Here is a 27834-nt window from a genome sequence, read left to right on the forward strand (position 1 = left end):
TTTTTTTTTAATCCTCCAGTCATAATTGTTTTTAATGTCAGCAATTACATCTGTGCTCCTAGGCTTCCTGCTGGTACGAACAACCTGCATCGTTACAGCAGCACCTGTGCTAATGTCAGGCATGAAATTGTTCCATATCCTTGTCGCTTTAATAGCAACTATGAAACACAGCCAACGGTAAGGAAAGTTTTACAATAATGAAATTACAAATTACCATGTTCTACATGTGATAACAGACTCTAAATTTTGGCCACCTTGTTGCATTTAAAGTTTCATTTTTTGTAAGTCTTCTTCCTTTTTAAACTTGTAGATATCCATCTGTTCTGTCGGTGAAGTGGAGCCATTCAAGTGCAGAGCTCCTATCTGATTGTCTGCTCCAGCTCTATAGCGGCGACTGGCAGTGGAAACGGCAACAATTCACCGTTCCTCTTTCTCAAACTGCTTACTCTGTCAGGGATCCACATCGCCAGCAGCCAGTGCCACAAAATCCCTTCACCAATCGTGCCAGATAACAACAGCAACAATGGCACGGAGATGAGGATTTTATCGGTGTGTTTTTCCCCCAGTTAAAGCCATTCTGTCAAGTCATTTAACAGTCGTGGAAATTTTCGGGATGCCCGCATAACCCAGACAAATATATTGAATTCCTTGCGGAGACGATCGCTGGTGGTGCTGAGTTTACCAGGGGTGGATGATAATCTCAGCGTGGTGTCCATGTTGAGCACAGGCCTGAAATGATTGTGTCGTATCATAAAATCATGGCAATTATTTCCCCACGCAGCATTGTGGAGCTGTGACAGAGAGTCAGTAAAAACTTGTCATTTTGCAGGGTTCCTTGTGAGACAAAGTGGTGATTAGTGAATACCCACGGGCTTCAATACGACTGCCTCCTCCTTCAGGCATCATTGTCTGCCTGGAGGCTTTCCGAACAATGGCTTCCCCACGGATGTAATTGGAACCTATCTACACTCACACTAAGTCCTATTAAAAGTAGCATTCTCTATTCCAGCACAGTCATTCCAGCAGCCCTCAACAACTTAAACAGAGCTATCAGTGTGTTATATACTGCATCTACACCTGAATGTCAATTTTCCGGATATGGTCCATTGGTCCCTGAAGATCTTATTTAGTCCTTTCTTAGCCACAATAATAGCTGGTGGGTCTGTTGGTGAATCACTTGCAAATAAATGAATAAATAATTGTGACACATTCATGTCTGATGGTGACATTTCATTTAGCATCAGCATCGAGGGATACATTTTATTCGTAGTTTATTACTCCATGACCAAAGGCAGTTATCACCGGGGGTGTAGTGGTATTTAGCTAATTATTTTTTAAATTTTTTTTAAGTATGTGCATGGTTAAGTTGTGGCTCATTTCAAAGATTATGTAAAAACTGATCATACAGTGGGGCAGCACAGAGGAGCGGTGCTTAGCACTGATGCCTCACAGCGAGAAGGTTACGGGTTCGGATCCATCGGCCGACTGGGCCTTTCTGTGTGGAGTTTGCATGTTCTCCCTGCGTCTGCGAGGGTTCTCTCCGGGTTCTCCAGCTTCCTCCCACTGTCCAAAGACATGCTAGTTAGGCTAAATGGTGATTCTAAATTGGCCGTAGGTGTGGATGCGATTGTGAATGGTTGTCTGTCTCTCTGTGTTAGCCCTGTGATAGACTGGCGATAGACTGGTCTAACCCTAACCCCAAACTCTAGCTTTAAGAGCAATAAATGGGATATTCAAGTATAAATAAGATCATCTTATGCATTATAATTATTTTAAGTAGAAGTTGTATTAGAATTAGCATTAGAAATATAACTATATACTGCACACTGCAAAACACTGCCACATGAATCAAATGCTCACCAGAAACTCAGCAAATCCAGACTATGAATGCAGCGTGTAGGGTGAGTTCATTCAACGAAGTACATAAATATCAGTCCTTGTGGATTTATAAAACTCATTCAAAAAATGTCGGCCTATATGAATTTCAACTAGATTAAACTGCAAACAATCTTTTACATCAATGAAAAAGTTGCAGAGTATCATTCTGGTGTGCTATGCCTACAGTCATCCCCCTAGGTTAAGAGGAAGCACCTAACCCCTAAAATAATCCCCTGGGTGGTGCACACACTGCTGTGGGAACAAATGCAGAGAAAGAATTTCCCCATGAGGGATCAATAGAAAAAAAGGTATAAAAATCTAAAATATAACACACACTGATAGTGTGGAGCAGAATTTCTCCAACGTTCAGTACAATGATGATTCATTCATTCTCTGTAACAGCTTGTCCTGGAGCCTATCCCAGCTGTCACTGGGCGAGAGGCGGGGCACACCCTGGACAGGTCGCCAGTCTATCGCAGGGCTAACACAGAGAGACAGACAACCACTGGCACTCACACCTACAGCCAATTTAGAATCACCAATTAACCTAAGGAGCATGACTTTGGATGGTGGGAAGAAGTCGGAGTGCCCGGAGAGAACCCACGCAGACACAGGGAGAACATGCAAACGCCACACAGAAAGGACCCGTCACCCCGTGGATCCGAACCCAGAACCTTCTTGCTGTGAGGCATCAGTGCTAACCACCACACCACTGTGCCGGCCGTAAAATGATGATGTTATCAATTATTAGAATAAAGTGCAAAAATGTAGAAACATATAACTGAGATGCTCAAACAACTGGGATACCAAACAAGCATTTAGTGTCTTCTCCCATTAGACTAAAACAGTTCATATGGTAAACACTAGTATTAAATCAAGCCGCCAGCATAACAGACTTGTCTTGTTCATTTTATGCTTCATTAAATCTCTTGCATATTTTCTTTCTGATTGGTATGACCAGCCTTTATATGCAAAGTAAACCATTTGTAATATACATTACTCAACTGAGCAACCAGCGGAGACTACTTGACATTCCAAATGCAATGCAAACACACTCTGTTTTGCCTGAGAAATTATTGACATTTACCCTCATATGCGAGCGGCCGTGTGCATAAACTACTTTAGCTAAAACGCCCCAAAGACAGATAGCAGCGGAACACACAGGCACACCACAAGCTCTTGAGGGGATGGATGAAGTAAATTTGATGCATTTAGACAAGCGAACTGCACCCAGCACAAGTCCTCTGTACTGTTGGTAGTAGAATATAGGTCAGAGGTCTCATCAAATTAACAACAGAGAGATGTGATCTCTGTTATGAATGCATGTGGAAGCCTGATTAAATCCAGTGATTGCATTTATGTTGCCTCATATACAGTATTTATGCAGCGGGCTAATGCATCAGCATCTACACTGAGTCGGTCGCTAAAACTTCCATGCAAATAGGGTAGTTTCCTCTTTCAGGGGTTTTCAGACGAGCAGTCAGCCTTCATCAATAGATCCATGAGGAGACTTGACAGCGCACCTTTCAGGACGCCAGTGGAGTGTGTGACAGTAGCCGTCTGTTCGTTCTCATGCGGTGTTTCCCCTGTCAGTCGGATAAAAACACCCACAATAGTGGCTCGGGAGTATTTTTCCGTAAATTTGCTCTCAGTACGCGCAAGAAAAAAAAAAATCTAAACTTGCTTTTGATTTCACACTTAAGACCCATTACTTTAGAGGATGGCACAGTTTGCAGGGAGCTTTGACGTGGCGCTGATTTTATTCATAGTCATTACGAGCCTAGAACTCCGCTGTCTTTAACATAAACCCGTTCCTAGTGATGACCCAAACCACTGAAAATAAAATAAACCGAGATTCCAATTAAATGCTCTACATGGCCCACTGGTTTAAAATCCCAATGAGATGAGCTCTGACCACAGTAACTCAGAAATGATTCATGATGGAGGCATATTTACACGCGGCTTCCACATGCAGTACCTGGTTAGATTTTAAGGAAACTTCTACAGTGTGTTTTCCAAAAAGAAGTACCTCAGAAAAGTAATCCTCTCTACAGATATAGGAATCATATGAGCGGTTCACATTTGTCCTGCAAGTTCACTGGCTTTATAAGAACTGTTGTATTTCTAATCATTGCATAATTAGTTTAAAAACCTCATTAGAGTCGCAGGTCACATTTTAATTCATCATTGTGATTCAGGAACTGCGTTCCACACTTAAGGTCTTGTTTCAGTTCCGTTACTGTATATAGGAGGTTCATTAGTGAAACAGAGACTGCTTTCTGATATACCTTCCTTATAAAGCAGAAGCTATGTATTTATTCCTTCTTTTGTTCGGTGTTTCTTTTGTCCTGCCAGAGTCTCACTGCAGCTCCGAAGGCAATAATAAGAGCACATGCTTTAATATATACCCACTCACCCGTTTCACAAATGTTAATATTACTGCAGAAATATTTTAGGCCTTTATGAGTCAAGAGATTGTGGCTGCCAAGATTTATCTCAGTGGCTTCTCTGACTTGTTTAGCTTATGTAATGGTTTTAGAATTATTTTCATCAGATTTATTTTCATCAGATTGATATCTAGTTTGCGAGAGGTGGACGGTTTTTCTCTCTGACCACACAAAACGCATGTCCCCTAGACTAGGAAGTGAGCCACAACAATGGCAATACAACTGACTACTACAACAACAGCGCAACTTCGCTAGCTTGCAGCGGCAACAATTGCCAACCCTTAAAGGGACTGCATCGCACCAACACAGGCATGACATATAACAGTGTGTGGTAGGCGTGTCTGTACAGTTCACTGCATCAGAATCAACTGTGCATGCTATTTGATCTGGAAGATTGTAGATACACGGAATTATAGCTACTTATATATCATAGTACCAGTTATACTCCTCCCTATGTTCCCCTTCTCCATGAACGTCCAGCACATTTACAGTCAGCAGTGTACTTTGTATTATACAACATTAAAATTGTTAATTTGCAGTACTGTAGCTATTAAATTTGTTAAGTGTGGCAAAAAAGGAGGACTACTGTGAGAGCTGTTTCAGGAACAGAACGCAAAGGAATGTAATTGCTGCACTGCGTGAAGCTTCGGGCCAGAAATACAGCATATGTGTGTCAATATCTGTTAATGTCACTGCTCAGAAGAAAAAGAAAGAAAAAAAAAGCACAATACTACACACAGATCCTATGTGAAAGTCTTCAGATTTAGATTTATAAATAAAAGATTTTCCACTGTGGTCGCTTTAACAGTTGAGACGCATCATGAGGAGCAGCACTGTGGGATTCAATGCCAGTGTTCCCGCAGAAGCAGAAGCAGTAAAGAAGCATATGAGACAGCTGGAACATGGGCAGTCTCTTACTCATGTGTCTGTCTTGATTTTTTTCAACATGGAAAGTCCATCTGCATGTCCCCGAGGTCCCTGTCAAGCTGAGCCCTACAGTAGGTACAGTAAATGGCATGCAGAGCTAACGTGTGGATGTACAGTACAGCAGCCCAGACCCTCGCTAAGGATTCAGAAACACATTTTGATGCACGATATACAGTAGTACACATGGCTGAGATTAGTGCAATATATCTAAATATATTTGAACAGTTCTTATTGTATAACAGTATTAAGTAACCATTGGAATTAATAGCAAAGCCTTGAATACAAGAATAAATACCCAGTATGACTCATAGAGCTGTGAGGTTACGTGTTAATTAATGATATTAATTAATCGAGTGGCTAAGGACAAATTTATTCAAGTACACAGCTGTTGAATTCTTGAGCAAATTATAGAGATTAATTAATTTAATGATCTCTTTGTTCTTTAAATGTTTCTTCTCATTACGGTCGTTTCAAAATATCATCAAATTTTTTTTTTAAAAACTAGATGTTAGACAATAATAGCTTCATAATAGCTTCAATTATCTGTGCCAAACTTAGCGTTAGGTCCACATTGGGAATAATCTGCTTCAATTTGTGCATACGACAAATTCTTCTGGATGGGTAAATCACACAAAACATGCGAGGAAAAAACAAAAAAAAGGAAAATAATGATAATAGAGTTTAACTCTTCTATATGTAAAATCAAAAGTGACTGCTGTGATTCCATGAGCACGCTGACTCCTGTCGTTAAAGCATGGTTACTGCTCTATGCGCCATAAGATATAAGACAACGGTAGTCAAAGGCAATGACAGGTTTGCATTATTTCAATATATGCAGCGGTATAAACTTTGATCAAACCGTTCACCGAGAGGGAGCAGCATCAATTCTATATCATGCTACTGTGGGACGACAGCTGATACAGCAGCTCACCGGCGTGATTTAATTGACTGTGCAACATCAAACAGACACAACTTATGCAGAAGATGCGCTTCCTCTGCCCGTCTGATTGGATTTAGTTTCTTCTCACTGAGACAATCTGAAGGAAACCCAAGGACCACGTAAGAACTTGCCTCCCGAGACTGATCACAGCGCCTCCCTCCATCCAACGCTTATTCCTCCGAATTGGAAATTGGATCAGCGTTGGTGTGATGCACACCTGTGATGAACTTGCTCACTTGCATTTGCTTCTGCTAACTGATCTCTGAGCTCCGAGTTAATCTTGACGTTTTCTTACTCATACCTGCCACCATGGGAGGAAAATCACAGCAGTACAAGGGTGCTATGTGCCGTTTCAGTGTGAAACATGTCTGATAGATCTGCTACTACCCATCTGTCACACAGCAGGAAAAAACGATTTTGATCTGAAGTAGCTTAGTTATATCCCTCCTCCCGAAGTTTAATCAGGTGTAATTCAAGATATGTCCATGTGTGGTCTTTAACTAACTCTATCATGAGCCCACAACGATGTTGTTAAAGGTAGTTAACTCACAACATAGATGTAGCACTGTACTGAACCAGCATAGTATTTTAACCGTCATAAGTCAAACAACTATTAGACAACCTTATGACACAGTCAGGTATATTAATCATTAATTAGGGGTTTCGTCATAAAACCTGCTTGGTAGTTTGAAATTCATTACAAATATATGGCTGACGTGTCTTTATCTTTTGTTTTGTAAGAGTTTATTGATTAAGACAACAAGGATCTCCAACAATCAATGAGAAGCAGCAGACCAGGAAGATTGGCAGCTGCCACCTGGAGTTGTCTGACCACTGTGGACCTACATGGATCTTTATTTCTGGGGGGGAAAAAAAACAAAACATGTGGTCAGTGGTGAGATATGATATGGATTGAAAATAGCCATGGGGCTTTCTTGACTTGCATAATTATTCCTCGTTCACCTCTCTCTCAGCCAACAGGAAATTCTGTCTCCTTCTACGCACTATCTACTCTTTTTATTGTTGCAGTGATTTCAGTAAAATTAAATGTTACTAAACATTTATTAACTTTAATTCCAGCACAAGACGCCCGGGTCCAGTCGCCGGAAAACTCAACACTCCTCGCCAACTAGTGTACACGCTTACGCTAGCATTACACCACTAGGACATACACCGTTCAGGCATAACATTATGACCACCTTCCTAATATTGTGTAGGTCTCCCTTGTGAATCCAAAAGTTGTTCCTAAACTGTTTTTGTGTGTGTGCCTGTGTCAGGCTGCATCCTGCTGGGGATGGCTGCTGCCATCAAGGAGTGTCATTGCTATGGGGTGGGGGTGCCTGGTCTGGTCTAGGTGGGTGGTACATGTCTGAGTAACATCCACATGAATGCCAAGAGTTTTCCAGCAGAATATTGAATTGTCACAAGATGGTCAATGTTATTTACTTCTCCTGTCAGTGGTTTTAAATGCTGTGGCTGATCGGTGTAGGCTTTCGGCAAATCCGTTGCAGATGTATCGACCAAACTCTAGGCAACGTACTTAATTAGGCTTGACTTTTAGCCTGGATATAATTTAAGGGAGCGAGTTACAAAACAATTACCCCTGTACACTTGTCCTGAAATTAGCTGCAGAGATTTTTGTCTGCATCGGATTGTAAAAGTGTTCTTGGGCATTTTAACATGGGGCTCTATGGGGACCGACTCATAGCTATTAATTTCATACGTTATGTGTTACACAAATATAGAAACACATAGAAAGTAAAGGTCAGCAAAAAATGTACATGCAAATGTAAAAAGGACAGTAGAGCTTAAACATGTGGGAATTCACCGGCAGGAAGGGATGTGTGTTGATTTGCTTCAGTTTCAGGAATGAAGCATCAAACTTACATCTGTTATTTCCTCCCACCAGCAAAATAATGCTCGCCATAAGAGCAACCTTTCGAGCAGCTCTTAAGACCAGATATACATCTGTTTCTTTATCACCTTTCCTGGCTTAAAGCTGCGAGATATCACTTCCGGCCCCAAGCACTTATAAAATAAACTCGATAAGCCCGGTAATTTGTACTGTTATTCAGAGTGAAATGCAGGGCGGCTGTCACCAAATCCTCAGCACTAAATAACAGCCTCAGTTTCTGAGTCGAGACTCAGATCATTTATTCAATGTGGGGGAAAGAAAAAAATAAAATGTAACAGATCTCAGAAAGACAGGATGAGGAGAAGTGCATGTAGAAACCAATACGCTAGCAGTGTTATTGACTCCAACCAACCTCCCAGTCATTACAGTGTTTTCCTTCACTTTGAATGACATTCAAATGTGCTAATTAGAGAGCTGAGATGTGTTCTCCGAATGTGCTAAAGTTTCCAGTTCAAAAATAACAGTTTCAGGGAGAGGAGAGGAGAGGAGAGGAGAGGAGAGGGGATTCAGCTGTAATATCACATGATAAAAAAGCTCCTTTTGAAGTTAACACCAAAGCGGGCTTTTTTCTTTCCCCCGCCCAACTCGCTCTGAGAAGACGAAAACACAATAAAGACAGAGGCCCTCTCCACTTCCTCTGTGTGGCGCATCAGTGGAGTTAATAAAGACCAGCAAGCCCAAAATATTAAACATCAATATATGGCAGGATGGACGTTTTAGCCTGAAATTATTGAGGGCCTTCCCAGCAGCTTCTGTTTGCGATAGGACAGAGATTGTCCATTGGTCTTGAAGGACTAAGTTGAAGATATTGCATTTTAATATTCTACATTCTTGACAGACTGAGGAGAGAGAGTCGTTGCTATTATTTATTTCATTTAAAGGAACATTTAAAATGTCAGGAGGGGGGGAATTATATATTTTTTTCTTAATTTAAGGATACGTGCAACGGTTACCTTGTGAAGTTATTTGTGTAAAGTTCATGTTATAAAAAACCACCTCCAAGGAAAGGCTATTTATTGTGTGGCTACTGTCTGTAGATGAAGATCTCAATTTTATTTTAGTTGTGCAGGAAGTGTGTGGGAACAGTTTAAAATGATTTCATTGTTCTTTTTTTTTATTATTATTATTATCATTTCCCTGTAATGCCAGGTTCATATTCATGGCTGTAAATGGTGTAGGCTGTTAGGACTGAGTCATCACTCACAGTTGATTCTATACTCACATCCCAGATGGAGATAAAAGCTATTTTGAAGAACTTAAGCTGTGAGAAAACATAACAAGGACCACAAAATACAGCAGCAGCGCTGAAAGCCTCCTGTATAACGCACGGCTAATTACGAACGGATCTTCTGAGGCTGGGGAAGAACTGGCTCGTCTCTTGTCATCGCCGCACCTCGTCTTCGGCCCCGTCACAGGCGGCATTAGCTTCTTCACGGCACGCAGGTTGCCAGCTAATGGAGATGCACCCCACAGATGGGAAAAGCAGCTCCTCTCAAAGTTCCCCAGGATGGGTCCCTGGCAATCATCCTCCTTAGTTTTATAATCTTCACAAAAGTGCTTCTCAGGGATAAATGGGGACTGTGTAAACTGGTGACCTCTCAAAAAAAAAAAAAAAAAAAAATCCCACTGTGGGCTTTCTGCCACTCTCACGGCTCGATTCATTATAGCGCCCAGGAAGTGAAAGCACTGACAAAGAGACTGTTGAGCATAATGACAGTAGAGGTATGTATTCAGATTCATTCAAAAACACTCAGAGAGCTTCTCTGAGCCTGAAGACTCGTTCACAGGGAGACACACACAAAAAGAACCGTGCTGTTCTTTTGTCAGAGCATCATCAACATTATAGGAGAGGAAGATCTATATCATTCACTCCTTTCTAAGAGGGAAAGCCCTGTGCGTAATGGAGGCTTCAGACAAGTACAACGTGGTGGTGGACAAACTCTGTCTGACCCTCCATTCAGCTCTTAAATACCGAGATGAAGCGTCTGTCTCTACAAACTCAAGAACTCATCTGAGGTTGGCTCGCTTTCTGGCTGCAGCACTCCAGTTATTCAAGAGTCAGTGTTTCCCACGTTCCTTACTGTGTAGCATTATAGGGAATTAAGAAAGGAAAACTAGGCAAACTGTCACATTTAAGATGTTAAGACTTTAAAAGCACACAATGTCCGCACGTTTAAATAAACGCAAGACCATAATGTAGTTTAACGCGACGGACTGACATTTTCAGAAATGTATTTACTTTTGGTTTCTTGACTTCTCCCAAATGAAAAGGTCATCATTGCACTCATATGCGCCGATCAGGCATAACATTATGACCACTGACAGGAGAAGCACAAACATTGACCATTTACGTGACAATGCAGTGTTCTGCTGGGAAACCTTTGGACCTGGCATTCATGTGGATGTTACTTAGACACTTATGCTATGGGGTAGGCACCCCCACCCCATAGCAATGACACTCCTTGGTAGCAGCAGCCATCCCCAGCAGGATGCAGCCTGACACAGGCACACACACAAAAATGGTTTAGGAACAACTAAAAAAAAAAACATGAAAAACAGTACAAGATGTTGACCTGGCCTCCAAATTCACTAGATCCCAAACTGATCAAGTATCTGTGGGATGATCCACAGAGGCCCCTCCCCTCAACCCATAGGACCCAAAGGCCCCCACTTATAACATTCTGTTGCCAGACACCACAGGACACCCTCAGAAGGACCATGTCCATTCTCTGATGAGTCGCAACCGTTTTGGATTCACAAGGGAGACCTACACAATATTAGGAAGGTGGTCATAATGTTATGCTGTATGTTTATTGACATGTGAGGCTAAAGGCAGAAGCTTTGGGCCTAAGTTTCACATAACTTAGCTAAAATCTTGTACGACCACAACTTGATCAGCTTTGCATATTTCGGTCATCTCTTCATACGGACAAACATGATCAAATCAGATCAGAGAATATGGGAATATTGTCACTTACATGTTATGTGTCCATCCATCACAAGTGTCCAGCCCCCTTTTTTTTCTCCAAGCAAATGCAGACATCTTTATCGCTAATCCCCGCGATTTACATGTTTGAAATTAATCTCCCCTGTTCCATTTGCTTTGCTTTTCGTTACCATGCATATTCTAATAACACTTATGCTGTTTAAATACTTCATGCAACATTGTGGCTTCAAAGTGAACACATCAAAACTGTGAAAATGACTTCTCAACTCAGGAAATGATTATAAATTGTGTCACTGCTAACTAGTGCACTGTAACTCTTCTGTCACTCCTCTGGCATTTAATGTCACATTTAAGTTCTGTTTTCCCTGACATTGTTTTCAAATGATTTTATTTTATTTGTTTTGATAAATCCATCCACAAATAACATATATTCCACTACCAAGCACTCAGTCCCTCAAGCTCGCACCATTGTGGAGAGATTAGGGTAAAAGTTCAGGGCGTGTTGGCCTGTTGAGGGCTGCTGTTAAAATGGCTGATCTTTATCATTTCACCAACATTTTAATGTGACGCACCATTCGGACAACCTGTTCTACGTCGTTCATTGGCACTTGTGGTCATCCACACTTGTGTTTTTATTAGATCTGTCAACAGCTGCATGATAAAGGAAACCAATAGCACGAGAAAATGATTTCACACTGAAAACACCTTAGCTTCTCATCATTTCAGTTCAGATAAGTAGTAAGATATTTAAGAATAGTAAATGTCCTTTGGCTAGAATAACTTACAAGCTCTAAACAGGAAAGCATGACTGGCATTGTAGCCATTGGTTCACTCATCCAAGGTCCCTGTCACTAAACCAGGCATTAGCTGTAGCCACGCTGCTAATGCCAAAAATGGAAATGATCATTATAAGTGTACAGTTTACCAAACTCTGTCCCACAAAATTCTGAATCGGTGTGTGTGTGTGTCATAAATGTGCTGTGATCTGGAGTTAATGAAAAGTGTAACCAAATTATTCCTACCCATTTTGTCTCGCTAACACCCGGCGCATCATGGTAATTATGCCGCGTGGGGGCAATCAGAATTAATCAATTACGCTCAGATGCATAGCCACTGGCAACCTTTCATACGTGTGCGAAAGGTCAATTTCCTTTGCAAGGCGGAAATAAAGTCGCTGACAAAGTGATGGATGTTTTTTTGTGAATGTTGATGCTTCAAACAGAATCATCCCAAGTGGATTCCTCCTACACGCTATTGAAGGCCTCCAGCTCGGAAAAAGGGCAGATGCAAGGAATTTTTATTAATTACTGAAATGGAGTGAATGTGAAGTTTATCTGTGCATGCTGTGCATTGCATAGCTCAATGACTTAAGTGTGTTTTTTGAAAGGGATATGAACGTGTTAAGTTAAGACATACTTAAAAAGATTCTTGCAAAGGCTTATCTGACACATTTGCAGAAGCTACTCAACTACAGGACTACAGAAACATCACCACAGGAGCCCCTAAACCACAAAACCATCATGCTACTATTTACTGATGAGCCTAAATATGCAGATACGTAGTTAGAGAAACATTCTACTTCTATTTTGGCGAATGTGTTATAAACTAAACAGGCAACAGTGTCCCCGCACCTCAGGCTACATTAACCGTTTACAGTGCGAGGAACCACTGACTTTGGTGACTTCAGCCCACATTTTAAATTGTGTCCATGTGTCTCTCAGTGAGGCTGAGAAGCATGTGGTTTTCTCCCAGCCAGTCAGCGAAGATCAAGGCCCACCTCTGCATGAGCGCTGAGCGTAACTGCTTTATTGAGTACCACGAATAAGTGGTCTAATGTTGTCAAATGTGATGATGTGTATGTTGACAAGTGCCTCTAATGGTCTAAACACATTCATAATGGTCTAATACATTTTTTTTTTTTTTTTTACCATATACGGTAACTTCATTGACCTTCATTTTCTACAAGAACATGAAAAATTTAGAAAAATGTTGCAAAAGTAAAAAAAGTCTTCTCATGCCCTACAATAACACTCTAGGGTTGAAATTTAGAATTCCCAAGCACTCCAATGAGTAGCCTATAAAGGCTCAAGAAACCTGGTATCGCTAAAATGTAATGTGAGTATGTGATATTCCGGTAAAACCCTGGATTATGTTCATCTGCACATAGCAAATACAGCATGGTAAGAGTAAGTAAAAGACTTTGTTAATGAAATGTTTATTAAGGAACTCTATCTGTAAACTCTGTAAACGTTAAGAAAAGATGGCTACAGTAAAGATGTAGATGCTAACTGTGTAGATGTAGACACCCAACCAGCTGCCACAACCTCTACATTGTGATGGGATACCATAGACTGGATTGACAATAGTGTGGCTCCACGTGGCTCCACCCTTGGACCGTACTGACCAGATTATCCCTGGGAAAATACCGCTAGCTTTGCCAATTCAAGGAAGTTGGGACGCATTGTCCATATTTATATACCGTCTATGTGTTGTTGTTTTTTTTATTCTGGTAGTATTGCATTGCTGCATGTGTTACTATTTTCTTTAAATGTACACAGAAGCAAGGGAACCACTGAAAACTAAATTCATTTTCCCACTTACCTGAATTGAAACATCACTGTAGGAGCCTCCGATAACCCCGGAGATGGCCAGCGGGACCTCATTTTGGATGGGTCTGGAGCCGTCTGGGCAGATGAAACCCGGATCGTGCACCTTGGTGAGGGAGGCCCTGACAAAGTCTAAGGACTGCTCCAGAGCGTAGGTGTCCTTCGAGCAGGTGTCCAGTATGTGGGCCCCCAGCTGGAGTCCGGGAAGGATGCGATCGCTGGAGTTAATCTCATCAAGTGCCAGCAGCATGGCTTCCAATCTCTGGATGCCTCGCGCCTCATTGATCTTGCCGCAGTCCTCCATCCCATCGCCTTTTTCGTGGACAGGGAACAGGCCTCCGATCACCAAGTCCCCGTCCATGATGATCTCACGTTTGGCCGCAGGGGGCAATCTGGACATGCTAGGCAGGACTCCAGGTATCAGCAGCTCCAGCAGGAATATGTGCAGGGGCCAGTAATTGCCGGAATTGGCCAGCAGCTTGGCGCAAAGCACTGCCGTCAGCATGGCAAGATCAGGTAGGGTTTAGCTGGCTGAAGTAGAGAGGAGCAGAAGTTCACAGAGTCTGGATGCAGATTACTTTCAGGTCATCTTGCAGTGAGGACAGCATATCTGATATTTCCTGAGTGTATGAAAGAGAAAAGCAATTTAACCAGTTAATCATGCACGGATTAATCATCTTTATCTAGCTATGTGGTTAATCAAATATGTGAAACAGCAACTGCAAGACAAAGAATAGTATAAAGGCCACATATATATAAGATTTCTCTTTGTCTATTGATTCTTACCTTGATATAACATTATTTTTCCTCTATTATTGCAGCCTATACAAACCAATAATGGTTTTATTGGACAATTTAAACCCGAGACTGTGTCCTCGGGGGCCTGAAATTGATCTTAGGAGTTACTTTCTAGAGTGAAACAGAAGTAGATATTATTTTCAATCAGTCTGTTGGTGATTCTAGTGTGAAATTCAATCTCTGCACCTTTATCTGATGGACAAACTTGGAGGTGTGACCACATCAAACATTTATAGATATTTAAGGCACCTCTCGAGCGAGGCATAATTTCCGAGCTTATAACTGAGATATCACATACACAGTGGTTCTACTCAATGGCTGAGGTTGCCATGGAAACATGGCGGGTAAAAAATAAAAAAAAAACTCAGGGTTGGACTGCAGCGGAGTGGGCAGTGATACGCGTATGCTAATATAGATTCCTATCATGTTGAGGTTACGGGCTTGGATCTCGCCAGGAGTTGTTGTGATGTCCGATTATGGAGGTGGGAAGGCTCAGTCGCAGTGCTCTTACAGAGAGGGAACCGATCCCGGTTATTTCAGCCATTTGTCAAACATCACAACCAAGTTCAGCAAATACATGGATTTATGTGGACACGCGTAGTCATGTACTTTAAATGACTCATTGTTTACCGCTGTTTCCGGACTATTATCAGCATCTTTATCGGAGCTCATACCAGCTGTATTAGTCACAGTATTTGAAAGTGAGATAGATGAAACATTTTTCAGCCACATCAAGGCGAATCAAAAGAAATTGTCCGTGAGACCGTTTCGCATCTTTTTTAATCCAAGAAGTTGAGATATTAGAGGAGTCACGCTGGTAAACCCACAGAGCTTGGCTGTAGTTTGGACCGTTTGATGTGCTGCCACTCCCCTCTCTTTTAAGAAACAGTGGGAAGCTTTGCACTGACTTTTACCCTTCTATCACATGGTGTTGTTGCTGACATTCTAATACTACATTAAAATGCAACACTTGTGCGCTGTACGCCTTATCAGTTCTATTATTAGTAGTTCTCTAAAAATCACTCTGAGTGTGCCCTGTTTCCTGAGCTCACAGAGTCAGAAAAAACGTCACAGTGGGGCATTCAGGGCCTGGTTGCAAAAACAGCTTCTGCAGCTACTCACATGTGAGTTCATGTGGCGTACTATATGTGTGTAAGCATGCTTTTTTTTTTTCTTTTTTCCCAGCAGGGACATTGAAGAATATCCGGTGACATCCCAAAGAGCAGTGCAAGCAACAAACAAGGGATAAAACAAAGGAGGATAAAAAGTGTAATGAATGCTGAATTTCTTCCCAGATAAATATTACATCAGGTTGTGGGTGGGAAACCGGACGGTGCATTGATGTATCCACTGCCCACTATCTATCAAAGTGGATTACATGCGGTAATGCATGATGGTGTGATGTAAAATCTGTCTTGGATCTGTTGTGCGTCTTGAGCGGGGTTTTGCTCCTGCTGCACCACATTTGCCCTATTATTAGAACCAAGGTGAGAAAGTAACTTGGAGAGTTCAACATTAAGATTCTAATTGCTCTTCTTTGCTGTCTGCTGGAGCAGATGGGGGCTTCTTCGGCTGCAAAGACTAGGTCACGGTGTGAATTAATGGTGCAACAAGGAACAGCCAATTAGGCTGGCCTATGCAAAATAGGCCAGAGTGAGGTTGGAGGTCCGGAGGAGCCTCTCAAACCTCTAAGATCCACAAGTAAAAGTTAGGAAGGATAAAGTGGACACAAATGACATCTATCACACCTCCTTAGAATTATTCGAAACACCTTTTTCTATCAACGGCTTACGCGTGCGTTAAATCTCAGTCTCAGCTCAAAGCAGCCTTAATCGGACGTCGATCACATCATTAAAACCATCTTGAAACGGCTGTCACACTCAGCAGCCGAGAGAGGCGCTCACTCCCCAGCTGTCTGCGCACAATATTCCCTCTGAAAGGCAAGTTCAAAAAGAAAAAGGCAGTGGGCTTTACTCAGCTTTGAACCACCAGCGAATGCATTACAGCTCCTGCCCAGCACAGAGAGGATTTCTCCAGCATTAGCATAAAGATGCTGTGAGAACACCATTCCTTATTGTCCTTGTTTCTTATCCAAATATAGCTAATGTGTAATATGTGACTCACTGCAGAGTTGCTTTCAGCCATGATGGTAATTGGCATGTATACTCACGCTATACATGAATGTACAGAGAAACACGCTATTATTTATGTCTGGTAAATGGGCTGAAGAAATTATTTGGGGTTGAGGACAAAATAAGGACACGCCGTCCGTTTGTTACTGTTGACACAGTCCAGTGTGATTACTAAAGATATATCCCTCTCCGTTACATACAGCACATAATGACTGTCGTTTACATTGCTCGTCGCATTAACTCAAACTTGTAGACACAGTGTGTTTGCACTCTTATTAAATGCTTGAAACTTCATGACATTTAATTCAGTGCCGAATCCACTAGGCACGACTCATTAAGCCCCGTGAGTGATGACAGCCTAAACACAGCACTTGTCCTGTGACATTTGAAATATTGCTCTCCCATGTTTGTGTGACTGCCACGGATAAGATAATAATATATTATAGGAGATTTTGTTATGACACAACCCAAAACCTGTAGGCTATAGAGTGTCAGATGAAGAACCATCATTATCTGAGTGTGTGAATTACAGGTTATAATTTTGATCTTTTATGCGACCCCAGATAGTGACAGATTTTCAAATTATGCTGGGAAACAGTGTGAAGACAGGAGACAAATCGCCCAGTTCAAAGCAAGAGACCTTCATATGACTAATGAAATGCAAAACCGATGAAGAAAAAATAAAACAAAACAACAAAAAAAAAAACACACACACACTGCAGCCTTCATAACTCATGTAATGATTTCCATTATTATATAATCTCCAGCGGGGACACAGTTTATCCCTCCACCTGGACTTGTCAGCTGAAGGAATTAGGATGCCTCTGTGTTTGGCAGCAGCCAGCTGAATTTGAGTTTGATCAAATGCATCATTTTATCGGCATAGCTCGGGGAAATCTGCTGAGAGCTTGTTTAACTGTCCAGAATGATGATTTTTATTGTGAATCACGTTTATTCAGAAGATAATTGCCTCCCCTGGCCACAACAGGTTGCTACTGACTGCTGACCAGCATGGTGGCACCATCTATAGATAATAACATCCGCCAGTACATTGTGGTGGTGTCTCCTGTAATTATCCATCCTCTTACAGTTGAGAGAAATCCTGCTGCTACATCACACCGTGTCCGTGTCTTGGTAAGATTTTGCAAATTAAGCAGCGGGATTACTTTCCACAGCGGAAACCTGTTAGGCTATATTGTTCAGGTCGCTGTCTAAAATCAAAAGCTCTGATTGGTTAAAGCTCCATCCGATGTTAAATTATGTAATTGTTGTTTGAGACAGTGATGTCTCGGGGTCAAGCAGGGTAGAACTTAACATATTCGTCCACACATGGCAAATATTTAAGTGAGTCCACCTTTTGTTTCTGTTCGCTTTGATAAAAATGTTTTTTTCTTTCTTATGGCTGGGATTTAAGTGGAATAAAAAGAAATATTGGAAGGGTTTTGTTCAGCTGAGAAGGGTCATAATTGTAGATTGTTTGCAGTTAAGTTGAGGGACATATGCCTGAATCTTAAGAACAACAAAAACGCAAACACAGGCAAGAAAACTGCGCGTAATTTGCGCGTAAAAAGCCCTCTGCCAGGTTCAAACCAAAGGGTCATAGGACAGTTTCTTACCTGTGGACGTGTCTTCTCTGATGTATTCGCAGGTCTCCTTCGCACGAGCTGCTAGTCAGTGCACAGAAAACGCGAGGAGCTTCATGTGAGGAGCAGTGTCCAGATGTTGCTCACTTTGGGCATGTTTGCCAGCCAGCGGTTTGGATCTGTCCTTGGTTCTGAAGTGTCGTTCACATTTGCAAGTGTTCCAAACTCCTCTCGTTTGCCCCCCAACTTGAAGCTGGCAGCCAGTGCACACAGACTATATGTCCACAAGCACAGAAGAACCGATGGATTCTCTCTGTTTGTCACCTCGAGCTGGACTAAGAAGCAAATGGATCTAAATTAAATCTTGCATTTTCTTGCGTTACATTTCATGTCTTTAGTCTCGTCTAATCGGAAAGTCGATCAAATCAACTTCGAAATAGGAGCTCGTTGAGAAATCCCGATGCAACACGGTCGCACCACAGACGTGCAGCCACTCTCTGCGCCTCCACAGATATAATGCGTGCGAGAGTCGACGCCGCGCTCGCCTTCCACAGACCTGACGATGCTTCTTGCAGCGTTTGTTCGCAAGTGAGTTGGCACCGAAATAGCAGCGACGCCGAAATAATGAAACCTAATGTAAAAAAAATAAAAATAAAAAATCAATAAACAATGTGTGCTGTTTAGGATACAAGAGTAAAGGATGCCAACAACAACAGCGGTGATGCACTAACCCCAAATCCTGTCTCCAACTTCTCCCAGGTCTTTTTGAGTGACTCATCCATTGCATTCCCTGCGGAGCAGGATCTGTATGAAACTTTTAATGATTAAAAAAAAAAAAAAAAAAAGCGGAAAAGTGTAATATCAAAAAAGATTGCCCTGCTACACTTCCAGCTAATTTTAGAAAGAGGAGGAAAAAAAGGAAATGAACATGAACACTTTTTTTTTTTCCATCACTCAGTGAAGGCTGGCCAGTTCCTCATTCACCTCCATCTCATTAAAACTGAATCACACTCCAGTTGAGTGGCACAGCTCTTCACAAACTGAAGAGGCACGATGCACAGTTTGTTTTTCACTGGAAAAGGCCATGGCATCCAGAAGCATTCATATCATTTAATCAGCAGTTCCGGAGGATGAAGGTCTTACTTTGAGAGAAAAGATATGTTTCTTCTTATACGTTTTGTTTTATTAAATACCTCCTTAATACAAGGTTGTTCTTATTATTCTGTACTGATTCTGATTATTAACATCTGTATGGGCAGCAGTGGAAAAACTTCACCCAATTCTATAGAAAAACATTCTGCAGAGACTTTTTTTTTTAACCCTCTATCAAAACTATATTTCATCAGCAGCCTTCCTGCAGAATTAGTTAGGAGTGCAGAAAACTAGCTGCTGCACCAGTATGATTTTTGTGTCCAATTATTCCTACTGCACAGCCAGTTCAATCTGAGGAAGAAATAATAATAATAAATAAATAAAAAAATCAGCAAGCGACATAAAGTTCATTCTGTGTGAATTTGTCTTCATTGCAGTTTCTACAAGACTGCCACCCTCTTCTCACCCACCTATGCAAAACACATCTCAGCATTTTTTTGAAAAAAATGCTTAATTTCCGGATTCACAATAGCTACTTTGCAGTCAGGGGTTGGGTAAAGAAGAACTTTTCCTGAGTGGAGTGGCAATTAAAATGATGAGCCGGCTCTGCTTGTTGCATAATTCCTTCTGCTAACACAAAGGGACCAATTTTCTCCTGAAATAGAATTGTAGTTTACGTTACAATAGTTGGGGGCATGTGGGTGGAATGCAGAGTTTAGATAGGAACATGCCAATTAATGTCAAGCAAAATTACAGAGGACGGAAGCAAGAGTGTTCACAGCCAGTGGTCAGCTCACATCAGTCAGACCGCAGCTGCCTTTGCAGCTTTCTGATAATTCGGCGTTGAAGACGACAAAACAATCAGTCCAAAATCCACAATTAAGTTGCTCTCTGCGGCGTGTCTGTTTTAGTCGATGTCACAGATTGTGGAAACATGTAAACTTAAAAACCAAATGCTAACTCAGAGACAGCGTACGTGTAAGTTATTGTGTGCACAGAGAGGAATGATCAAACCGTTTTTGTTGTGTACGCTCAAACTACACCTTTATATTTCCTCCACGCCATCATTATCTGCGGGGGAATCTTGTCTCAGTCCGAGCAGAATGAACTTTCAAGGGGTCGCTTCATACAAATTATGAAAAGCTCACACATCCAGTCATGCAGATAGTTTTAATATCGTGTGGGCTTTTGAGTTCTGCTGCAAACACACTTTTTAGTTGAAAAACACACTTTCACTGCAGACCTCTTGACTCATCACGGTACGGAAAGCACAGATGCATTAATAATAGATGTATTCCACTTAAGTGAGGGCCTGCTTTTGCACATGTTGGTTCTGCCCTGACATTAATAAACCTGTGCGAGTGAAAATGTCTACACAGTATTTATTTTTTAAATTAACACCAAATCTACCAAATAATTCTGAATACCGGATTCAATATAACTTGTTTAAGTGTGTGTATATGTTTTACTGTGAGCTCCATCAAGGGAAGAAAGAATAAGAGCAGTCAAGACAGTCCCACATATTGTAATAAACCCTTTTACTTGGACATAAAAGAAAAGATGAGCACATTTGAAATGAGAGTACCGCAAGAAAAGCAGTGCTTGCAGAAATACAGTAGTGGGGCAGCAGGTACTTGGGGGAGGCCAGTCTGTGATGAATTTGGGTAATGATTTTTCTTTTAATCCTAATTTCGCCACTGAAGTTTCTTGTCTTGTGGGACTATTTTTAGGCATATCACCATGTATGAACCCAGATCTTAGCCGGTACCTAGGTGAGAATAAGGTTTTACAAATTTTTTTCCAAAAGTATGAAAATCCATAATAATCCTTTAAATTGTCTTCATCATAAAGCAGGGTCCCAACTGCGTGAGTTTGTTACTTGCTGAGGTCATTATTGCATCACAATAAATGATGACATTTACCGATCAGGCATAACATTATGACCACCTTCCTAATATTGTGTAGGTTTCCCTTGTGCCTCCAAAACAGTTGTGACTCATCAGAGAATGCACATAGGCCTTCTGAAGGTTGTTAGTGGGGGCCTTTGGGTACTATGGGTTGAGGAGAGGGGCCTCTGCAGATCAGGCTTGTTCCAGTGCATCCCACAGATACTTCATCATTTTGGGGTCTAGTGAATGTGGAGGCCAGGTCAACACCTTGTGCTGTTTTTCATGTTTTTTGCATGTGTGTCAGGCTGCATCCTGCTGAGGATGGCTGCTGTCATCAAGGGGTGTCATTGCTATGGGGTGGGGGTGCCTGGTCTGGTCTAGGTGGGGGCTACATGTCTAACTAACATCCACATGAATGGCAGGTCCAAAAGTTTCCCGGCAGAACATTGTATTGTCACAAGATTGTCAATGCTATGTACTTCACCTGTCAGTGGTTTTAATGTTGTGGCTGATCGGTGTAAGTCGAGTTAAGTTTGGATCACTATGCGTCATCTGTGTGCACATTAAACGGTCACTTCCTCGCGTGTATACAAAGAGCGGAGTGCGCTCACTACTCTCAGGGAGGTGTTATAATTATACAGGGAGAAAGCGTCTCAGCACTTTGTTTTTAAATCTCATCCATCTCGTTTAACTGCATCCTGTGGGAACCCCGTCTTTGAAGGAATCAGCATTTAGATTAAAAATGTAAACACACCCATAGTTCATCTTATTAGGTGAACATTTGACAGCTTTGAGCTCAGTACCCCAGTACTACCAATTAAGCATCTTTGGCCACTTTGTGTAAGAATAAATAAATGAATGAGGGATGCTATACGAGGCACGAGTGTGCGTTTCCATGTCCAGATTAGGGAGATCATACAGCAACTTAAACGGTGCCTGTCAACACACCACACATAGTCCTAATGAACATTTAAGCCTCAATGAGCTGGTTCGCATTAATTTGACTTGTTGAAGTCTTATACCTTCCCATAAACTATACAGGTTACTATTATTTTGTTATACATCATACTGTGAACATTTCTCTCCACAAACTGTATAGCTCCTTATGCATAAACCAGACATTTTAAGTTTCCTTTTACTATGTATTATTGAACACTAAACATTGTGATTGTTCTGCACCAGAAGTATTTGGCAATATATGCAATTCTGATTATCAGAGACCATACTGACACAGATAATGTTCAAAAAGGTATTTTGGACTAAACCACCTGTAGCTGAGATTCTCTAAGAGTATGTTACTAAGGCCTGAACCAGGAACCAGGTGGATCTGGATAAAATTAGCCAAAGTTTGTTCCAGATTATTGTCAAGTAAAGACAGAGTGAATTCAATCAATTTGTGTAGCATGGTTGTGTACTTATAGTGACTGTAAATATTTAACACCTATTTTAATACTTTATTTAATCATTGTTTCGTATTATTTGGAATTTTACAATAGTGTAGAAGAGAGCCTAAGTATGGTCTATTTGGATGTGACTTCTGAATCTTGATATTTGAAATTATCATGTATAACAAAATGAGAATATATGGAATGTGTTAAACTATGACAGATAGTTTTCACTGGGTTTTGGAAATGATTTATATCTAGCCATTATTTGTTCCATGCGGGTGTTTCTGTTACGCGTGGGTCGAGTTGAAAAGTTAAGCCTGCGTTCATTTTCATTTCAGGCAATTTCCAGAAGGCTATGAGAGAGTTTTTATTTGACCTTGATTTAGATTTACTGCTCAGTGCTCACTACTTCAGCTTTGGATTGTTCCATGACTGGAATCCGTGACAGCACCCTTACTATAAAAATTCAAGACACATCCGAGATCCTGCGAGGATGAAATCGTTTGTATGTGGGAGGCTGTGGGCATAGCTAAGCCTTACACTAACCCAGACAAAGTGGTGCTGTGAAAAATGAACAAGCTGGAAAGAATCGCCACTACATTTCCACCTGAGATGAAATACCTTCTCTTCAGCAGGTTTTCACCGGTCTCTGATGGTGCAGCCCTTGCAGGGTGAGTCACGCTTTCAGAAAATGACAATTTATCTGTCAGTGTAATGCAGTGTAATTATTATTGTATAGTACGACAGAATAATAATGGAAAACTACGAAAAAACACATCAATCAAAAATCAGGTGAACTAAAAAACTAACATCTTTCATATTTTGGAGTCTATAAAGTACCTGCTTTCTGAAGGGGTCACCTGAGAAGCTTCTCGTACAGTTTTATTGCATGCTGAACAATCGTTGGCCAGGACACCTGATGCATCACCGTCAAATAGTTGCTACAGGTGTGTTTTGGCTCATGGTCCTGTTGAAAAAGAAAATGATGGTCCCACAAAATATAAACCAGCCTTGAATTCTGAATGACGTCACCACCAAAGAACCGCCCTCAGCTATGTGGCTCTTAAGGCTGTTACATACTCTGCGAGAAGCAAGAAATTAGCTCTGGAGCAGCGAGAACAAAATTATGTTATTTTGTTCTGGCGGCCCTTGTTTGGGAGTTCTAGCAGCTTGTTCTCAACAAGTCAACAGGGCAGAACTTTTTTCTCGTGTGGTGTTAGGGTTACTGTTCTGTGATTGGTCAGAAATTGGAAGTGGGCGTGGCCAATGCGCCGAGATGCTATCATTTGCAGTATGACCGTTAATCTTTCACGGGTAGAGGTCGGCATACTGTACTGTGCCGGTTAATGCTGAAAGAACAGCTTGATCCTGGTTGATATCCATAAGTGCCTCTCGTCGATTTCCGCATCTCCCACAATGCTTAGCGCTTATGACGTATTGCTGCAGTGGCGGGGCCCTATGAGGGCTTCCTCGGAGTTCGGCACTTTTTTGAGTAAATTACTTGGCCAAACGAACTTTTTTCTTGTTCTCACAGCCCCGAGAAGCGAGAACAAACTCCTTCGCTTGCCGCACAGTATGTAACAAGTTTCACAACTCAAATTATGTTCTCAAAGAGCGTTAGGAGGAAAATTATTCCAAAAGGTTAAGTTTTGACAAAGCTCATGTGGTAATTTGAATTAGTTTGATGGTGACAACAGCATGCAAAGAATGAATACTGTGAGTAATCTAACATATTAGTTTATTTTCTATGTGCCCAGGTATATTTCATATGTCATAGTTTCCTAAACTGTAGAAAACAGCAAAACAATTTTAAAAAAGCCTTGAACAAGTGGATGAATTTAAACTTCTCTTGACTTATTCTATGTTTAAGCAAAGCTTTTGTTTTTAGTCACAATTATAGACAGACAAAAGCCTTTGTCTGCAGGTACCATTTTACTAATTTCTGTAAACCAATAAAACTCTAGACAATCTTTTATGGATCGACCACAATGCGTCAAGGCTACTTGCTTTAAACTCTTCCCTCTCATACACACACCGCTTGCAATCAAAGTGGGAACGGCTCGCTGTGAGGCACTTCACGTGATCGCTTGTTTGTTGGAAGATGAAGGACACGATATCATGGGTCACCAGGTGGTCTTTCAGGCTGCATCTGCCATATTTATTTCAGAGGGAAAGAGGGAAAAGAACAAGATGAGTTCAAAACAAACAGAAATTAGCCTGCGCAATGATACAACAGATGGGAGAAACTGTGAGAAAGTAAAATAAAACAAAACGACTGTGAATGACTGTGTGAAAACATTCTGAGGACGCCAGACGTATTGACTGTAAATATAAGTTGGAGTCAGTCAGTGAAATTAATATGAATGATCAGTCCACTCTTGGCTGCACAGTCACTGTAATCATGTCCTCAATCTCAAAGAGGTGCTCTGAGGACTACAGGAAGAAAGCCGTTGTGCTTTCTCTCACACCACTGTCTCTGGAAGGGCAGCGCATGTTACATTAAAATATGCACGTACACACCTAAGTTACAACGGCCTGTTTAAAATATACACAAGACATACGGTGCAAATATATTCAGTGAAACATAAAAAATACTGACTCTCTGTGAGGTCTGGAGAAATAAATACCTTATTGATTGGGATTAAGGCCTTTTGTAAACAAGTCACTAAATACATTTGAAATGAACAGAAATCCCTGCACATACAGCACCGTGCAAATGTTTAGGCACTTGCTGTAAGATGTTTCACAAATGTAAATGACTCGTAATTTTATATCTTCTATATTGGTGTCTGATCTTATTTTAGATATCCACTCATTGCTCTTGTAGTAATAGTAATAGTGAAACGTGTCAGTAAATGAGGTTTAAAAATGGAACAGAAAGAAAACTATTTGTATGCCCAGTGAGCGATTAAACAAACAAATGAAAGAACAATATAATATGTGGGTTGGAGCAAAATCATTAACAGAACCAGCTGTGTGAGGGCCATCCGTAATAATAATAAAAAAAAAAAAGATCAGGTTATTGAAGAATTGACAGATTTAACTGAAAATGCTTCACCATGCCAAGAGGGAGCATAGCAACAAGACACACCACAGACACCCTGCATCATCAAGGTTTTTCAAAATCAGATCATTTACAGCAGAGAGGTGTCTCCAGATGTGACGTCCGAGCGCTCCTCCAGAAGCACACGGAGTAATCAGCCAAGGAAAGTGAAAGCAGCAGTGTGTAAGAAAACACAAGAAGTGAGGTGCAGAATAGGTGTCAGCAGGAGGTTTAACAGAAGGCAATTTCTTCAATGAAGAGCTGGAGAGCTCTAAAAGGATGAGTGTCTGCAGGCAGACGCCGTCGTGTTGACTATAGTATTTCACTGATAATCTGAATAACGGCCCAGTCAGGATAAAAAAAAAGTGTTCATGTAACCACTTCACTCAAAACAGACTGGCCCAGTCAAAAGGAACTTTGTTTAGGATTGAGAGGGGCAGTGTATAAACCTTCAATAATTGATATAATGTGATATTATTAGCACCTAATAACTGTAAAACCCTTAATCCAATTGTTTCTCTCAGACTATTATGAATAGATTCTTTCTGCACGTAGCAAGACAGAAACATAGCGGTAGCAAAACAACAAGCTGTTCAAATGTGTTTGATCCGACAGTCCACAGCGGGCAGAACCGCTTTGAGCACGTCATATCATTTTATTCTGCGTCCATGTGAACAGTAGGTTGAGGAAAAATTGTCCACGATGGAGATTATTTGTCAGTTAAACGACAAAAACACGTCTTGCCAACTTTTTTCACAAGTACCTAAATCTTTTTCACAGTACTTAGTTTTTTAGCAAGGCAAACCATGTTTCCCACCAGTACAGCAAAATAAGGACAACTTGTCAAACAGCTTCATCATGCTCTAAACACCTATGATTGTTTCAGCTGGATGGATAAAATATTAAAAGTGGATGGTATTCAAGTAAAACGTTTTGGCTAAAATACTCGCTTAAGCCACATATGTAATTTTTTACAGCATCTATTCTGCAAAAAATGTTTCAAAAGCGACCTGAAGGTTAAAATGAGCATCTTCGGATTCAAGTACTTTAACAGTAAAACACTTTCAGTTAAAAAATGTAATTTAAAGAACAAATATCTCTTGAAATTCTCTATTTTTCCTATTATCAACAAACGCTGATATACACCATATGCCAGCAGTAAATTCTCACGAGAGAATTGAATGTGAATTGATCTGTGACCAAACAAATGCACTGTTTAGTCCAGAATGAGCAGCAAATTTTAGAAAATGATTTAACACTTTGTAAAAATCTATCTATATATTAATAACCTTCAACATATTCTGTGGGAAGAAATGGGTTTACAGAGTAGAGAAGTGTCGAAGCATTGAGGAAAAAGACTGAATTTTGGTGTTTTCATTAAATTTCTCAGCAGTAATAAAAATATAGAGCATCACCAGTTATCTATAATGAACACGGGTTCATATTTCCCCATTTGGGCTTGAACACATACTAAAACATTTTAAAATCGGCACTTCCCAACCTTTAAGCTCTTATCCACAACTAATATGTCTCAGTTAACTTTTATTCCTCTCCAACGACACCCCACCAGGCCTGAGTGGGAACCTCCTGGCTCTTCTCGTTGGAGTCATCATGAGGCTGCTCATCTCTCTCTTCCTGCTGTCCATCAGTCTGTTCCCAGTCCGGCCTTTTAATCGAGTTTCCCCCGGAGCTTCTCTCTCTGTAGTCTCTATTCTCTTGATCGCGGATAGGCACGGAGTGGACCGAGGACGCCGCCAGTGACGTCTCTCTGCTGTCTGACAGGAGAACCCCACTCTCTGAGCTGTACTCACTGTTGGAGTCTGCACCTAGAGCAGTGATAAAAACAAAGGGAGGGGAAGGACAGATGGTGAGAGGACTTCTATAAACAAACACCACATGAGGAAAGCAAGACTGCCCAAACGACTAGGGCTGGGATTGAACCAAAATCTGCATGACGGCATTTGAGCTGTACTGTGATTTCAGTCCAGAATTACATATTATACATTTCAGTAGTAAATCATATGCACTGAGAGCAATACCAGAATATTCTTCCTTAAAATGCCACTTGAAATGAAAGCCAGTCAGTATATCAGGCAGTACTGGACAATATGGACAAAACAGTACATGCTTTATAAAAAACACAGAAGCATGTTAACCAATGACCTGTAAGTTATATTAAAGGTCCCTTATTATACTACTTTTTGGCAAGTCAATGTAAGTTTCCAAGGTGTCCAGAATGCGTAATTTAA

At 41.1% G+C, this 27834-nt stretch overlaps 2 protein-coding genes across 3 annotated transcripts in view; both read right to left on the bottom strand.

Annotated features, from left to right (window-relative positions):
• The window catches only part of grm2b (glutamate receptor, metabotropic 2b), a 33564-nt gene extending 8910 nt beyond the window's left edge, over positions 1 to 24654 (bottom strand). Inside the window, exons 1-6 of one of the 2 annotated variants that reach the window (XM_084542784.1) lie at positions 24578 to 24654; positions 23383 to 23509; positions 23164 to 23223; positions 18905 to 18987; positions 18207 to 18804; positions 13656 to 14280 (exon numbers count right to left, since the gene is read on the bottom strand). In XM_084542784.1, coding sequence (XP_084398910.1) covers positions 13656 to 14165 — 510 coding nt within the window. In that variant the 5' untranslated portion in view covers positions 14166 to 14280; positions 18207 to 18804; positions 18905 to 18987; ... (1 more) ...; positions 23383 to 23509; positions 24578 to 24654. Of the gene's footprint in view, positions 1 to 13655; positions 14281 to 18206; positions 18988 to 23163; positions 23224 to 23382; positions 23510 to 24577 lie in introns of both variants that reach the window. The other variant, XR_014699009.1, reaches the window with a different exon arrangement.
• Positions 24655 to 27119: 2465 nt separating this feature from the next.
• tex264b (testis expressed 264, ER-phagy receptor b) overlaps positions 27120 to 27834 on the bottom strand; it is a 30110-nt gene continuing 29395 nt past the window's right edge. The window contains exon 4 of the mRNA XM_084542787.1: positions 27120 to 27411. Coding sequence (XP_084398913.1) covers positions 27128 to 27411 — 284 coding nt within the window. The 3' untranslated portion in view covers positions 27120 to 27127. The remainder of the gene's footprint in view (positions 27412 to 27834) is intronic.

Source organism: Chelon labrosus (assembly GCF_963514085.1).
Source record: "Chelon labrosus genome assembly, chromosome: 4".
NCBI classification, from domain to species: Eukaryota; Metazoa; Chordata; class Actinopteri; order Mugiliformes; family Mugilidae; genus Chelon; species Chelon labrosus.